We start from the raw sequence: 18,189 nt of genomic DNA, 5'->3' as shown, positions 1-18,189 counted from the left end.
GAAACTAACTGGTTTGTACAAGGACGAAAATCATGGTCTTGGTCCTATTAGCACTATGTTCTAAATGCCTGAGCTAACTAGCCACTGATATTGCCTGTGAGAAAACCAACCTTCATCAGAAACAGAAATGTACTTGAGTACTAACACATAAATTAATAGCTCAGTCTCCAGGACTTGAATTCAACATGAAGCCTATTCCAAAGTTGCCATTTAATATGGTGGAAAAACCCCTATTTACCTGAACAATTTTCAAAGTTTCACAATTTGTATTATTCCCCCCAATAATTAACTTTATTTCAAGTAAAAGGCTTGAATTCCAACTATTTACACCACATTTCCTAAAATTAGCATGCATTTCTGAGAAATTTTTACTAGACATTGATATTATTTATATGAAATAAGCCTTGAAAGGCAAGTCTCTAAAGTTAATTGGGGCACCTTCTTTACAGGTATCTATTTCTCCTATAGGAAATTCACAGGTAGGAATTCCTGGTCAAGGCATTAATAAGAGCTTAACAACCTTCAAGATACCTCCTAATGGAAACTATAATAATCTCTTAAAGAAGTTTTGTTAGTTGTCTGGAATAAAGTCCATAATTACCCCTTGACTCAATCCACCTTGTATGATCTATAATTACTGTTATATTAAAGTACATCAGGCAAGATTAGTGATTTCAACTCCTCTCTGCTTATACCTTACCCTGATTTGCCCCCAGTCTCCAGAAGAGCTTAAAGAGCCATTTTTTACTAAATTCTAAAGACAAGATATAAAAGGCATGGGGAAAAAAAAGTTTCTCAGAAGAAAAATCCACTGAATTCTAGTAAAGACCAGCTAGGAAGTGAATGTCGCTTACTAGCATTCCAACTAAATTTAGTGGTATCGATTGTATACGAATGTGTGTGGGTCGCACATATGGTCACCTTATTTTTGATAAAGGAGGCCAGAATATACAATGGAGAAAAGACAGCCTCTTCAATAAGTGGTGCTGGGAAAACTGGACAGCTACATGTAAAATAATGAAATTAGAACACTCCCTAACACCATACACAAAAATAAAACCAAAATGGATTAAAGACCTAAATGTAAGGCCAGACACTATAAAACTCTCAGAGGAAAACATAGGCAGAACACTCTAGGACATAAATCACAGCAAGATCCTTTTTGACCCACCTCCTAGAGAAGTGGAAATAAAAACAAAAATAAACAAATGGGACCTAATGAAACTTAAAAGCTTTTGCACAGCAAAGAAAACCATACAGAAGACCAAAAGACAGCCCTCAGAATGGGAGAAAATATTTGCAAATGAAACAACTGACAAAGGATTAATCTCCAAAATTTACAAGCAGCTCATGCAGCTCAATATCAAAAAAATGAACAACCCAGTCCAAAAATGGGCAGAAGACCTAAATAGACATTTCTCCAAAGAAGATATATAGACTGCCAACAAACACATGAAAGGATGCTCAACATCATTAATCATTAGAGAAATGCAAATCAAAACTACAATGAGATATCATCTCACACCAGTCAGAATGGCCATCATCAAAAAATCAAGAAACAATAAATGCTAGAGAGGGTGTGGAGAAAAGGGAACACTCTTGCACTGCTGGTGGGAATGTGAATTGGTACAGCCACTATGGAGAACAGTATGGAGGTTCCTTTAAAAATTACAAATGGAACTACCATACAACCCAGCAATCCCACTACTGGGCATATACCCTGAGAAAACCATAATTCAAAAAGAGTCATGTACCAAAATGTTCATTGCAGTTCTATTTACAATAGCCAGGACATGGAAGCAACCTAAGTGTCCATAATCGGATGAATGGATAAAGAAGATGTAGCACGTATATACAATGGAATATTACTCAGCTATAAAAAGAAAGAAAATTGAGTTATTTGAGGTGAGGTGGATGGACCTAGAGTCTGTCATACAGAGTGAAGTAAGTCAGAAAGAGTAAAATAAATACCGTATGCTAACACATATATATGAAATCTAAAAAAAAATTGGTCCTGAAGAACCTAGGGGCAGGACAGGAATAAAGACGCAGACGTAGAGAATGGACTTGAGGACACGGGGAGGAGGAAGGGTAAGCTGGGACAAAGTGAGAGAGTGGCATGGACATATATTCACTACCAAATGTAAAATAGATAACTAGTGGGAAGCAGCTGCATAGCACAGGGAGATCAGCTCGGTGCATTGTGACCACCTAGAGCGGGGGATAGGGAGGGTGGGAGGGAGATGCAAGAGGGAGGAGATATGGGGATATATGTATATGTATAGCTGATTCACTTTGTTATACAGCAGAAACTAACACACCATTGTAAAGCAATTATACTACAGTAAAGATGTCAAAAAGAAAAAAAGAATGTGTGTGGGTAGTTGGATTAAATATTTGAAAATGCGTTGAAAAAAGAAAAAGAAAGTTGAGTTTTATCTTAGTGATAATACAGTTCGTATTAAAGACAGGTTGGGGTAGAAAATTAAATGAAGGTAAAACTGTAGAATCACACGTGGCTCTATCCAACTCTCATTCCTTCTTCTCTTCTTCCACAGAATTCTTGGTTCTTATATTTAAACAGCAAAACTGAGGAAACAAAGACTCTCACTACAATTCAGACATTAGAAAAAAACAGAAAGTCAGACCAATTAATTCTATAGATACACACTTTGAATTTGCACCTTCAATTTTCATTTAAGTTTTCTGAGAAAAGATGATACCAGCACGGGTTTGGTGACTATGGACAATAAATTGCAAGGCTTACTCAAAGTGCACACTGTTGTAGAAAAATTCACCAATGCTATAGATACTTGCCCTGCTCTAGCAAGGACCAGCTTCAGGAACTGTTCAGATTTATTATAAAAACAGGTACTGGGAAGAACAATAAAGAAAGGTTGTATGTCTCAGACTATTTGAAATGATTCCATTAAATAGACTGAAAAATACATTAAAATACCTAAAATAGACTGAAAAAGGCATACTACTGAATATTATGACTAGCACTTCTCAAAACCGTCCAGGTCATCAAAAACAAGGAAAGCCTGAGAAAATGTCACAGCCCAGAGGAGCTTAAGGAGACATGACAACTAAATGTAACATAGTATCATTACACGTGGATGGGATCCTGGGACAGAAAAACAGTATTAGGTGAAGTCTGAATAAACTATGAACTATATCAATATTGGTTCATTAATTTTAACAAATGTATTATATTCATGTAAGATGTTAATAATAGGAGAAACTGGGTATGGGATACATTGGGACTCTCTGTACTATCTGCTCAATTTTTTCTGTAAATGAAAAACTATTCTTAAAAAATAAAGTTTATTAAAAGTGGGTTCTATTTCTCAGGCTATTTGAAATGATTACACTAGTGAAAAAGACCTAATACTTGAGGGCCTAGCTCACGGGCCTGGATCAAGGGCACTCAGAGACTTCAGCCATCAGATAAGAACACGACAAGGACTCCATACCCCCATAGTAATCCAGCTCAGAAAGCCGTAAATCCAGGCACCCAAAATCCCTTCAGAGAATTTCAGTGGGAACAGTTGATAATTAAGATAATAAGCAAAGCCTATTTAACTTTCTTCATCCCAAACAACCCTACATCTTGAAAACACATTGTAGGCAGCAGGTTTCAAAAGCAGTGAAATCCTCATTTGCAGAAGTCAAACTAACAATTGGGGGGGTGGGGTGGGGGACAAGCCATCCCTGGTGACTTGCATCCTCCATCAGCTGCCAGCCCCTCCTGATGGAGAGAGGAGCTGGTATGGGAGCAGAGGCAGCCTGGGCCTTTAGCAACTCCTACCTCAGGCACTACGATGTTGATGTTGTCTAACACTATCGCTTACACAGACAAAGCACCCAAACTCCAAGTCAGACTCTTGCCCTCCTCTTGCCTAAGGATTCAGTAAGCACCAAGGACCATGGGAGCTCTATTCGCCAGTCAGGTTATGAACGCTGAAGGATAGTTTCTTAATGGAAATACTGACCATGGTTAATTAGTAAAACACAAATTTCAAGGTGAAAATCTCTTGATTCTATATATTCATTCTTTCATTCAAAGTATATATATTTATTAAAGAAGTATTATGAGCCAGATACTGGGCTCATGAAAGAAATTAGCTCAAGAGAACACTCTGAACTGATGAAACAGTTTAGATGAACATCAGATCAATAAATATAAATGTGGATGACGTTAATAGAATCTCATCAAGCAGAGAACATTCTTGATTTAACCTCGCACGCCCTCTATTGGTCTCTTGGTTAAAATGCAAAGCTTATATAACCCACAGTTTGGTAGGTCATGTTCAATATGCTGGAAATCTGACGTGCTGACTACTCATTGGACTTCGTGAACACTCAGACCTCTGACTGCTGTGTGGAATCTCCTCTCTCTCCTTCTCTCTCTCTCCCCGCTCCCTCTCTCTCTCCCTCTCCCTCTCTCTAATTTCATAATACCTGTTACGATACTACCATTGATTCATTCAACCAATATCTATTGAAGTCCTACCTTGAGAGGGCACTAACTCATCTTTCCAATTTAAATAACTTTATTCTTTATTTTTCAAACATATTGACATTCCGTAAGTCAACTGGTAGTACCAGGAGAGACACTTCCCCAAAGGGTTGGGAATCAATGTTTCCCACTCATCTCTCTCTGCCCATCCATTCCAACTTTCATACTCGATCATTCACCCAACGAAAATTTTTTAAGTTTTCTATGTGCCAGGTAGAGTTCTAGGCAGTGAAGCTACAGTAATAAACAAAATCAAATAAAAATCCCTACCCCCTATGAAGTTTATATTCTAGTGGGAAGGGGTGTAAGGCATGAAATAAATAATGAATAAGTAAATTAAATAATTTTTTAGACAATCAATAGTATGGAGAACAATAGAACAGGGAAAGGGCAATGGGAGGCTTTTTTGCAGTGCAAATTTAAAAACGTGGTCAGGGAAGGCCTTACTGAGAAAGTGATATTTGAGCAAAGACTTGAAGGAGGTAAAGGGTCATTAATTGGGAGAAGGATATTTCAGGCAGTGAGAACAGGAAGGGCAAAGGCCTGGAGGTGGGAACATGCCTGGTATGTTCAAGGGAAAAGAGGAGTCCAGTGGCCAGATAATAGCGAGGAAAAGAACAGTAGTTCTACAGGGGGGGAAGGAGAAATAGGGGGAATGCACAGGGCTTTGTAGGCCGCGGTAGGCACTTCGGCTTTTACTCAGTGAAACAGGGAGCCAAGGCAGTGTTTTGAACAGAGGAGTAATAGGATCTGACTTCTGTTTTAATAGGATCACTATGTCCGCTGTGTGGAGAATAGACCTAACAGGGGCAAGGCCAGAAGCAGGAACACTAGTTGGGAGGTGGTTGCAATAATCCGAGAGAGATGAACTAGGGTTATAGTGCTGGAGGCAGTGAGAAGTGGTCAGATTCTGGATATATTTTAAAGATGGAGTTGGGATTTTTTACAGACTGAACGTGGGGTGTGAAAGAAAAGGAGTCAAGGATGATTCCAACATGTTTGGTTTCAACAACTGGAAGAGTAGGGCTGCCATATGAGGGGGGATTAGGAGTTAGCTTTTGGACATATATTAAGTTTGGGATGTCAACCACACACCCACCAATCAATCTACTCTCTACCATCTCCTACCTAGCTATCCATTTACTCACTCAGATTTCTCTATGTCACAAATCCCTTGACATCTCTGTATGTCTTTCGGTGTGCCACTTCCAATTTTACTAACAATACTGCCTCCTACTTTGGCAAAAAACTGGGTATTTTTGATGTCTCCCTTCACCTTACCCCCAAGAGCTAACTGATCACCAAGTTCTGTCAGTTATGCCTCTAAAATCACTCTCAAGTGCTCTTCTTCCTTTTCACATCCACTGTCACCACCTTTGTTCATACTTTCAAGATCTCTCCCCTGGTTTTTGAGCATAGCAATTTGATCTTTTCCTTTACTAGTGAGACTGGGTAGACGGGTCCAGTGGATCTGGGGTCAGGAGGTGGAGGCAAGGGGCAGGGCATAAGTAAGAGGGTCATTTACTCCCTTCCCTGGTACCTAGACCTGAAAGCGAATGCCAGAATTACATTTAAGAGAGAATGCTAGGGCTTCCCTGGTGGCGCAGTGGTTGAGAATCGGCCTGCCAATGCAGGGGACAAGGGTTTGAGCCCTGGTCCAGGAAGATCCCACATGCCGCAGAGCAACTAAGCCCGCGCACCTAGAGCCCATGCTCCGCAACAAGAGAAGCCACTGCAAAGAGAAGTCTGTGCACCGCAACGAAGAGTAGCCCCCCCACCCCGCCGCAACTAGAGATAGCCCGCGTGCAGCAACAAAGACCCAACACAGCCAAAAGTAAATAAATTTAAAAAAAAGAGAGAGAATGCTGAGGTTGAGCTGGGAAAGCATACCTATAATAAGATTATGAGATCAAGGTTGCCTTGAGTGCCCCCCCGCAAATACTTCCTGATCAACAACCTTCCAGTGAATCAGACAGTGGGCCAACCATGATGCCACTGGAAAGCTAACACCTCTTTCATGATGAAACTGGTCTCTCAGCCTTAGATTGCTGGAGATAATTGCAGGGTACAAGGTAGACAAGTGCATCGGGGAGTAGCAAGACTGGATGAGTGATCATGGAGTGAGAAGGGCATGAAGTTCTACGGGCTGCTGATGTAGGAGGTGTGTGGGCGGATGACTGAATTTCACTTCAAAGGTTTCCAGGTAAGAGTCCTTCAATTTCTGCCATGGCAGATGTGGCTGTGCCAAAAGGAAATCACACCTGAATGATCCAGTTAGTGTAATTCATATATGGCAAACACTTTCTGGTGCTTAGTATGGGCCAAGTATTAGTCTATGTACTTTACACACATTAGTTCACGTAATACAACTGCTTTGTGAGGTAGGTACTATTATTATCTCCATTTTATAGGTGAGGAAATCAAGGAACAGAGTTTAAGCAGGTTGTTCAAGATCACATAGGAAGCGGCAGTGCTGGGATTCAAACCCAGGCAGTGTGACTTGAGTCCCTGCTCTTACCCCCTCTGCCATGTTGTATGGTGAAAGCTAACAGAATGGGCCCTTGGGTGGTCCATACTTGGGTAGTCAAGATATTGACCAGACTCCGGGATGTCAGTGGTTCTAGCAAATAGCCAGGGTGAGAGTGGGCTGGAAATAATTAATGCCATGAAAGGAAGAGGTCTGGATGGAGGGGTATAGTGGATTAGAAATGAATTCTGAGGAGGCTGGAGGTGGAGAACCAATCGTATTATGTATCAGAGGTGTAGCAGTACTGCTGCTCCGCCAGGACCTGGTCAATCCATATGGCCTGGAAGGTTGTCTGCTGGTAGTGGTATGGTGGAGAGGTAAATGTGGGGGAGGAGGACTTTGAATGGCATTCTCCAAAACTAGTATATGAACTGGAGGCTGTGGTTGGAGAGCAGATGGCTATGGAACTTGTGAAAGTGGAAGGCCTTTTAGATGCATGGGCAGCAATGGCTGGGAAAGAGGGATCCACCACTAAGAAGGCGTTACAGATGTGGGAGGAGGAAAAATCTGCACTGAAGTTCATTGGAATGATATCCCAAAGACCTGAAGGTTACCTTGGTGTGTCTTTGTCTCAACTGTAGGATCACAGAGGTATACCAGAGGTTAGGTCAGATATGGGGCAACTAGAAGAACCCTTAGTCCAGGAGTTCTCAAACTGTGTTGTGCATCAGAATCACCTTAGGGAGACACTGGTTAAAAAAAAAAAAAAAGAATATTCTTGGGCTTTACCCCTAGTGGGTCTGATTTAGGAATCTTCATTTTAGAATTAAGATGCAGGTGGGCTGCAGGCCACATTACGAAACACACTCCATGAGATTATATGCAAGTCTGAATAGGCTATGTTGGCCCACTGGAGGGGTGCCCTTGGGCACAGGCAACCCCCGATCCTAACAGAATGGGGCATCTTGGAACAACATAAACCTCTGGGCTGCCCCAGGATGGACCTGGATCTTTATGTTCTACACTTGCTGCCCCGGCTCCTCTGCGCTATAACAATTTGAGCTCATGATCACAAACTGCTTGTCCCTCTCAAAGGAAGTGTCTCCCTATCTTGAAGGTGGCCTTGAAGAGCTCTCATTCCCACTTGGGGTAATTGGCCTTGTTTAGGGCCAGCTTAGGTCCAGAGATCAAAAGTACCTAGGTCCTCCTGTGACAGGACAATACTCCCCACCCATCAACCCCTCCTCACCCACACCCCTGTACCTGGATGTTGAAGGCATTAGTCAGTGGTATAGACCAGGGCTGGGGTAGAAGGCCTTCAGCTACGGGAAGGTCATTTTTGTGTCTGGGGACCAAATTCCTTTCTCCTTAAGAGAAAGGATACTGGGGAAGTGAAGATGCAGAGGTAGTAGATGAATTGTGGGCAGTATCAAGGGGTTGCTGACGTCTTCAATCATTTTAGGGACTTCATTTTAGAAAAATGTACATCTTATCCAGCACTATGTAAACTCTGCCCAGAAATATCACTTTCACACTTTGGGGCTTGGCCTGGGGATAGTGCTACTGTAATCATTCAACTACCACGCAGCTCAGACATTCTGTGACATCTCATTAAGTGAATTTATCAAAATATTGCCCAGGTAAATATTCTAGGAGGTGGTGTGTGATCTCATTTGCTGGAAGCAAGTGGGGACACTGCACAGGAATCCTCCATTCATTACCTTTCTTGATCCAGATGAGGTTGTAGGTGCCCCTAGGGGATACATAACCCTGTGAAGGCCAGAGCCTTATGGAATTGAGCTAGAAGGTTCTGGGGTAACAGAAAGGATTTTGAATAGTGATTACACTGAGGACAGAATAATCTTGACAAGAAGAACTCCCTGCTTTTTATTTTCAGAAAGGGTCTCAAGGTTAATGTGGAAGAGATGGAGAATCTGATGAATCCCGCTGCCAGCTGCTGTCCAGAGTTTTTATTTTATAGAAGGCCTTGATTTTAGATTCAGAGAGCACCTGCTCCTTAGGAAGAAGAAAAGTCCTGGATATCAGCACTACAGCACAGTCACCCTTGCCAATTAGGGGTGGTCCCACTGTCTCTTGGTAAGGAGTATCCTCATTTGCCTTATGAGTATGGGCTGGACCTAGTAGTGGAGGTCGAACAGTGAATTCATGTGATGTTTGGGAGGAGTAGGGGTATAGGGAAGGCTGGCAGTGAAACTTTGATAAAGCAAAGGGCCTGAGTCTTTAAGCTGATCGTGAATAGTCTACTTTCAGCCAGGAGCTTACGGGCAAAGGGGACGTGGAAGTGCAGTGGGTGACAAACAGTACCAGGGCTCACTTTAGCTGGACAGGCAGTGGGACCCCACTGGACCAGAGACTTGCCTGAGAGGCTACCTAAGACCCCCTGGGTGTAACCCAATCTGGATATAAGTGACTTTCATCAAACACTTACTATGTGCCAGGCTCTTTGCTAGGCTCTTTAATACAATGATCAGATTTAAGCCCCATCACCCTATAAGGTGGGTACTATTATTATCCCTAATTTACAACTGAGGATACTGAGGCACAGAGAGGTTTTGCAGCTGGTAACTGATGGAGCTGGAATTCCCTGTGCAACACTGAACCACTGTATTAGACTATCTTCCCTAGATCTCATCTGATCTGGGCTACTATGGGAAAGGTTTGTTTATTTTGTCTCATGATGGGTCTGTTCTGCAGGTGCCAGGATGGAATGGGTGTAAAGAGGAAGTGATAAGGACATGAGCTCCATGGCTGAAGGAGGAGTCTGCCTTGGTGCTGAGGCGACGTGGCTGACCCTGAATCCAGGTTTCCATTTTCATGCAGTCATCTATTGGTTTGGAAAGGCTGGAGGTGGGATGGTGTCAGAAGAGGAGGGGGGTTCTGGCTGCTTGGTTAATGAGTTATACTGCACATACAGCACTCTGGAGAACTGGAACTGGAATGCAATCCACTGGCATTCACTCTGTGCATAAAGAGCTGGAGCTCTTGAGAACAGAGCTCTAGTAGCTTTGATCCCAACTACTAGCTGGACAGTAACTAAGAGCTGGAGGTCTCATTCTATATTCTTCTTGTTGAGTTCGCCAAGACACAAGGCAGAGTTATATGGCTCTATCATTCACTGCCCCCAGGTGGAAGTCCCAGAAACCAATGGCATTCTAGGGCAATAATCTCTCCTCTCCTAGCAGCGAAGCAGGCAGAGGGGGCCCAGCTGGCACAGATCCCGTGTCACCAGGTGGAAGGCTGAAATGTCATGGGATAAGATGGCAAATAACAGAATTGTGGCAAGAAGAAGGGCAGGTTGAGCTAGAGATGGAAATAAGTCTTAAATGGATTATTAGAATGAGATAAAGGAAAATACTGGGAGCTGTAATGCAGAGTCAAACAGGAAGAGGTGAGGATGAGAAACAGCCAGTCAAAGTGGACAAAGAAGATGCGATCTTGGCAAATTCTGGAGGTTAGGAGTCACTGTCCCATGCTGGGTTTTAATACCTCCTAGTACATGTTTACATGGAAAGAGTGAGTCCCATTTAAGGGGATCTAGATGGGACAAGATGGCTTCTTAAGAGACTGACTACAAAAAGCAGAATCAAAGAATTCAAAGAGGCCTGTGAGCAAGTGATAGAAGTGGACAAGAGTCATTTCATGGAGAAAGTAGAGGCCATGGGGCCAGCACTCACTAGTAGGCAACCCAGATACTTCTCTGCTATACCCTCCTTGACTCCTTTTGCTCTGGCTTCAGAAGAGGTGGGTCTCCTCCTCCCAAAGCCATTCCTCCCATCCTCTCCTGCCTCCTCCGAGACTTTGCTCCATTTCTTATCCTTCTCATATTTCCGTTATTTCCCTTTCAGTCTACAAATGTTCTCAAAGCTCTTAAAACAAACCCAACAAGTCAGCCCTCAACCCTGTTTCCCTTGGCCACTGCCCTCCTCTCCTTTCTTTCTCATTTGAACTTTTGGACAGATTAATGTTCCTTTCTTGTCCATTTCTTTAGTTCCTGCTCACCCCTCAACAGTTTGTATTCCCATCACTCTCCAGAAAGTTCTCTTACCAAGGTCATTAATGACTATATTAATTGCCAAATATGACTGACACTTCAGTACTGCTCTGGATTGTTGAGAGCTCTTTCCTTCTTTAAACTCTTCTGCTCCCTTGGTATTCTATGGTCCCTTTCTATTTCGATTACCTGGCCAGTCCTGATTGCTGCTTTTCAGCTGAACTCACTGGGGCTTCTTCTTATACTTGCCCATTACAAGTTGGTATTTCCTGGGGTTCGAGGCTCTACTTTCTTTTTCTCCTCACTCTCTGCCTTTTCCCTAAGTAATCACACCCATTTTCCTGGTTTGTGCTACCATTTCATATACAGGCAACACATCTGCTTCTAGTTCCAGCTTCCACCTCCATCTCCAAATCTCAGAATCCAATTTCCCTGGGTACTACCTCTGCTGCATACCACCACCTACTCCCGTGTACTGAGGTGGTATAATTCAGGGGTTAAGTACACAGGTTGAAGAGTTAGATTGCCTGGGTTTGACTCTCATTGCTCTGCCTTAGTTCAGGTCCTCATCACTTGTCAGTGAGAGTGCCGATACCCAATTCAGTCCCTCGACCTACAGTCTACACCTCCTTCAATCCATCCTCTATAACTACAGTCAGTTTCCTAAAACACAAATCTAACCACGTTACTACCTAACATAATATTTCAGTGCCCCCCATTTCCTACTGAAGAGTTTCTCAAAGTGTGTGCATCAGAATCACCCCTAGATTTTGAAAGTGCAGGTTCTGATGCCCCAGTCCAAACCTACCTGATCAAGATCTCTGAGAGGTCTAGAAATCTGCATTTTTCAACTGAGTGACTCCGACATACATGAAGCCCTTCATGAGCCATTTCCTACTTTTCTACCTCATCTGCTGCCATTATCTACTTTGAACCTTAACCCTCCAGCAATGTGTGTAGTTCCCCCAATCCGCCAAGTTATTTCACAGTGCTGCTTCTGCAAGGCCCTTCACCTACTTGTCTCCCCAGCACACTCCTCTCCATCCTTTGAAGTCTTCTTAACCACAACCTCCTTACTGAGAAATCTTACTTTCCTTCTGTACAGCTGTTTCTCAACCATTTTTTCATTATCATTCCCTCACCCAAGGAGCCTTTTTAGACACCTTTTTCTAATTGACCTCTCCGCGAAATTTTATATCACAGATGTACTGTACATCTGTTATGTACTGTGACCCTTTGGAAAACCATAAACTATGTAACATCTAAGTTTCTTGCCGCCCCCGCTTCCCTACCACCTGCCCCAGCAAGAATCAATTTTTGCTCCCTTGGGGGCAGTATCACTCCCATTGAGAATACACGCTCTGCAGCAGCAGAAGACACTGCTATCCAAACCGGTCTTCTTGAGGTTCACCTTTGGTTTCTCTGATAAGTCTTTTCTGATTCTCCTCCTATCTCTCTCACCACTCCTTCTCAAGACTCAACTTTGTAGGTCTTTCTTCTCTTGCCTGCCTTGTAAACACTGGCATTCCACAAGGCTCATTATTTGAGTTTTTTCCCCTGTATTATTTTACACATGCTTCCCAGGTTAGTTTGTCTATTTCCTTAATTTTAATTACCACCTATCATGCTGGCTCCCAAATCTGTATCTTCAGTGAAGATGATTCTCCTGAGCTCCAGCCTCTTGCTAGTCTAAGTATGGGCCACAAATTGGCAGCCTTTAGTATTGCCTGGGAGTTTGTTAGGAATGCAGATTCTCAGGTTCCCCCAAGACCTGAACCAGAATCTCCAATTTAATAAGATCCCTGGGTATTTTGTATGCACATTAAAGTTGAGAAGTCATAGGCTGGACCCCATTGCCGACTCTCTAATAGACATCTCTAATTAGATGCTCCATAGGCAGAGCAGTCCCCATCCCCTACTCTTCTTGGTTAAAGGTAACACAATTACTCAGTCATCTACATAAGAAATCTAGATCACTCCTTCCTTATCATTTATATCAAACTGGTTACCATTCCTACCTATTCTAGCTACTAAATGACTCCTGAATTTATTCTCTCATCTATGCTCATCACCACAGCTTTCACCTCCTTTAGGATAGATTATTATCACAGTAAAGGTCCTAACAGATTTCTCTGTCAACATTCTGGCCCCCAACACTCACCAATTTATCTACCAACTATTGCCAGAATCATATTCCTAAAATGCAAATCTGATCATGTTACCTCTTCCTGGCTAAAGATTCCTTCAGTGATTCTTTACTCTTTTAAACCAAGGTTCTTAACCAGGGATCCACACATGGGCTGTAGGAGATCCTTAGACTTTCTGAAACTATAAGGAAAAATTTGTGTATGTACATTTTTCTAGGGACAGTGTTATATAGCTTTCATCAGATTTTCGGAGGGGTCCATGACCAAAATAGGTCAAGAACCACTGACCTGAAGGATCAAGTCCAAGCTGTTCAGCTTGGCAAACAGGACCCTTCATACCTCTCCCACCTCACCTCCAGCCACTTGCCTATAGGAGCCCTTGGTTTCAGCTTTAATTATAGACCTGGAAGTGCCCTCAGCTTTCACACCTCTGTGCCTCTGCACATGCTGTTCCTGAAATAACCCCAAGGTCACATACACAACTAGTAAGTGGTGCATTCCACTCCTTCTGGACACCCCACTACCTTGTGCCTAACTCTAGCATACACCGACCATATCATGCCTCTATTGTAACAGCTTCCCACTTTGTTCCAAGCAGATTTTATTATAAAAAGTTTTATTAATAAAAGTAATATAATCATATTAGAGAAAATATATGAAAATATATAAAACAGAGAAAAGGTACATGTATATATCTGTGTGTGTATACCCACATATACATATAGTATATATATATAGTGTGTGTATGTATATATATTATATATATATATATATCATACTATCATCATCGTCACAAAGTCACTGGTATCATTTTGTTGTATTTCCTTCTAGAAATTCTTTTCATATGCAGATATTTTTTTACATATCTCTAATCAGAGTGAATATATGATGCTGTAGCTACCTGCCCTTTAAAAGCAAAGCCAACAATATACGATATGCATTTTTTCTTGTTATGCAGTTGTCCTAACCACCATTTTTAATAGTTATATAGTAGCCCATCAAGTGGATATGTTGCAGTATACTACGTAACCATCCCACTGTTGTTGAATATTTAGGTCTCCTTCCCTCCTTTTTTCTTGGCTATTATACGTGAAAGAGAAATTACCATCTTCATATACACAGCTTTTCCATATTTTGGATTGGCTTATTTCCTTAGATTACCAAGAATAATAGATGTATGAGTTAAGATCTTTCTTCCTTTGGTTCAAATTTGGTAGAAGTAAAATATATACATGTATATATAATGTTTCAATTTTTCTTCCTCTAATTATTAGCGATACTAAATATTTTTTCATGTTTGTTTACTATTTGTTTCCTCTTTTGTAAATTGTTCATGTCTTTTACTAATTTATCTGAATATTAGTGTTTTAAAAAATCAGTTAGAATAGTTAATGATTTTAACCCTTTGTTAATATTTGCTGTAACTATTTTTTTGCCTCTTTTTATTTTGGTAAAATTTTAGCTGCAAAAGTTAGAAAAAATCTCATTACTGAAATTTTGAAAACTAGAAAAACACATTAAAAAAATCATTTTAATTCTGTCACCCTAACATAACCACTACTATCATTCCCACTAATTTTTTTTAAAAAAATGCATGTACTAAAAAAAATGCATGTATTTTACAAAGTTGTAACTGCAGTGTGCAAACAATTTTAAAACCTGTTTTATTAACCCAGAAGTATTTTTCTGAAATGCCCCATAGTCTTCATAATCATCATTTAAAATAATAGCATAATATTCCATGGAATGGATTCACCCTTTCCTTATTGCTAGATATTCATGTTATGTCTAATTTTAAAAAATAAATAACACTGGTAAATATCTTCAGGTTTCTTTTCCATATTTTGAATTATTTTCTTAGGAAACATTCTCAGAAGTAGATTACTAGATAAAAAGGCATTAATACATGCTGGCTACCAAACTGTTTTCTTAAGGGGTTGACCCAAACCACACTATTACTAGCAAACTCAGTACCATTTTTTTTCAGTTCTATTAAAGATAGGCTAGGTAAAGAGGTAAAGATAGGTAAAGATAGGCTAGATAAGTTACCTACTTATCTGCATTTCTTTGATTAGTAGTGATGAACACTGTCCCATGTTTTCCAGTTGTGCTTAAAACTCCTTTGTAAATTGTCTATTCATGTTCTTTGCCCGTATTTCTTCTTATACATCATACTGTATGAATGTCTGAGAAAATGCAAACCTGTCACATTTTGTCATATTTATGTCAAATATGCCTTTCTAGTCTGTGTTTAGATTTTATTTTTGAAATGGCCATAAAAGTTATTTTGGTTTTAAAATTTTATACAAATATGTTGATCTTTTCCTTTGTTTTTCTTCTATTCTTTCCTAAGCTTAGAAAACTATTCCCCTTTAGAAGCCTGATGAATATTCATTCATCCTAGGGTTTTTTTCCTAATTTGCTTTTTTATATTTAACTCTTCAATCCAGCTGCCACTTATTTTAGTTTATTACAGGAGATGAGAGTATAAATGCTACAAGCTGTCACAACATCATTTACTGAACAATCCTTTCCAATCACTTGCAACACATCCTTTATAACTGATTGAATTCTTATATGCAACAGTCTCTTTGGGGAGTATACTATAACATCATTTGTCTAATCTTATACCAGTGGTACCAGTGTTTTCATTATCACAGTTTTTTATGTTTAATATCTAATAGCATTAGTCTCTCATTACTCTTCTTTTGCAGAATTTTCTTTGAAAATCACTCTTCTTTGGCTTTCAGATGCAATTATTTGCTGTCTTACCTCTAAGAGATAAACTTCTTGAGGGCAGAATTGGTTTATTTCCTTAGAATATTGCTGGGAATAATAGTACTGGGTCAACAGGTACAAACATTTTCCCCACTCTTAACATTTCCAACGTTTTCAAAGAGTGTGCCAATTTCACTGTAATCCTGCCAGCACCTGGATATTTCGAAATAAAAGATTTCTTTTTCAAAATTGGTAGGGGAAAAATGTGCCATGCTTCAATTTCTGTATCTCTGCTTATTAGTAATGATAAAAATATGCTTGACACTATGTAGGTGCTTAATCAATGCATGTTGAATGAATAAATGGCATGTATGAACCTGTACATGTATTTGGGGATACGGGGGTTTAAACAGATATTGTGGTTATAAGAGATAAATGCCCGCTAGATGTAAGTTTGTGGGCTAAATGCCTGTATTCCATCTGCAGAGGTTCTAGAGGCGCCAAGAACGCCTTGGAATTTGGACCTGAATTGGGGCAATCTCTAGAGACTCTTGGTAATTTATATTTACCACAGGCATGTCTGTTTCCAGGTAGGATCAGCTGCAAGCTGTCTGAAACAGTTAAGATAATGGCGTGTGGGTATGCCCACGCCTGCATACAGCCCAGAGGCAGCCATAATTGGCTGGAGATAGAGTGTGCTTCCTTTGGCAGCAAAACAGTAATAAGAAGTGGCAGGTACCTGGGTATTCCACTGCAAACTGACCCAGGCCCTAGGAGGCCTTAAGTGGTGAATTTAAATATATAAGCTGCTCCAGTGCCACATGCAGAAACTAGAGCTGACTTGTAGCACTGGGCATTTCCCATGAAACCACACTACTTTTCTTTTCAACTTGCTAAGCATGAGAAGGCAGAGAAGTCCTTGGTTCAGAGAAGCTTGGTTTTGTCCCTTTTATCTATAGCTTGAAGCAGACAGGGTCATTTTTCCCTCCTAGAGATCACTGTCTTGATTTTGAATTTTTTTAATAGAGCAAAAACTAACAAAAGGCAGGTTGTTTCTCTTTGTTTTTAAGACCATGTAAAACTCATTACTAAACACAGCTTCTCTATGCTCCACCACCTCAGTTGTAGATTCTAGTAGTAAACTTACTCAAGGATTTCCTTGGTCATGAAATCTATCCATTTGATGAAAAGAATTCCATATTATTACCTTAATCTGCATATGCTGAAGTTGTGCTCAAGATTTTATTCTGAAAAATAAAGTGCTGTTTTCTCTAGACTCAAGAGCACTAGAGTATCAAGGTCATGGCAGATAGTATGAACAACTGGTGTGTGAATGATGCATTGGCAGTTCCTACCACTGCTGCTTTATTTCACTCAAATAGCACATTGATAAATTCAGTTTTTAAATTCCCTCTCCTCTGGAGGGGGGGATAAATTAGGAGTTTGGGGTTAACAGATACACACTACTATATATAGAATAGGTAAACAACAAGGACCTACTATATAGCACAGGGAACTATACTCAGCGTCTTGTAATAACCTATAATGGAAAAGAATCTGAAAAGTATAACTGAACCACTTTGCTGTACAGCTGAAACTAACACAACTTTGCAAATTAACTATACTTCAATAAAAATAAATAAATCAATAAATAAAATCCTTCTCCTCCAACATGTACTACAGCCATCTTAAGCAAGATACCAAATGCTGAATAAGGCTCAGCAGTCCCTGTCAGACACAGAGTATAGCTGTTTGAAATGTTAACATCAAACTCAAAAAGGACTTTTCCTGTAACTCCAAGTAGCACCCAATAGCTGTTGCACAAGCCCTTTCTCCTTAGGGTAACACCTCTAAGTTGCCACTTTGCTGCTTAGAGATGGCAGCATAAGCCTCTTTTTAAAAAAAATTTATTTATTTTATTTATTTATTTTTGGCTGCATTGGGTCTTTGTTGCTGTGTGCAGGCTTTCTCTAGTTGTGGCGAGTGGGGGCTACTCTTCATTGCGTTGCGCGGGCTTCTCATTGCAGTGGTTTCTCTTGTTGCGGAGCACGGGCTCTAGGCACGCAGGCTTCAGTAGTTGTGGCACATGGGCTCAGTAGTTGTGGTGCATGGGCTTAATTGCTCTGTGGCATGTGGGATCTTCCCAGACCAGGGCTTGAACCCGTGTCCCCTGCATTGGCAGGTGGACTCTTAACCACTGCGCCACCAGGGAAGCCCTAAGTCTCCTTTTTGATTCTTCAGCCTTTTGTTTTAAATCTGTTCTCATCAATTCTCCATCTATTCAAAAATCTGTTTGCCACTCCTTTCAAGAACTAGCTCCAAA

At 40.7% G+C, this 18,189-nt stretch overlaps 1 protein-coding gene across 8 annotated transcripts in view; it reads right to left on the bottom strand.

Annotated features, from left to right (window-relative positions):
- HDAC8 (histone deacetylase 8) overlaps positions 1-18,189 on the bottom strand; it is a 243,008-nt gene that overhangs the window by 217,989 nt on the left and 6,830 nt on the right. The window contains exon 5 of one of the 8 annotated variants that reach the window (XM_067723761.1): positions 13,835-16,079. The exons of the other annotated variants lie outside the window; for them this stretch is intronic. Within the exon in view, the coding sequence (XP_067579862.1) occupies positions 15,995-16,079 (85 nt within the window). The 3' untranslated portion in view covers positions 13,835-15,994. Of the gene's footprint in view, positions 1-13,834; positions 16,080-18,189 lie in introns of those variants that run through there. 8 annotated transcript variants of the gene reach the window in all.

Source organism: Pseudorca crassidens, chromosome X (genome assembly GCF_039906515.1).
Source record: "Pseudorca crassidens isolate mPseCra1 chromosome X, mPseCra1.hap1, whole genome shotgun sequence".
In the NCBI taxonomy this organism is placed as follows: Eukaryota; Metazoa; Chordata; class Mammalia; order Artiodactyla; family Delphinidae; genus Pseudorca; species Pseudorca crassidens.
Note: the sequence above shows the minus strand (reverse complement) of the source record. Positions and strands in the feature narration are given on the sequence as shown.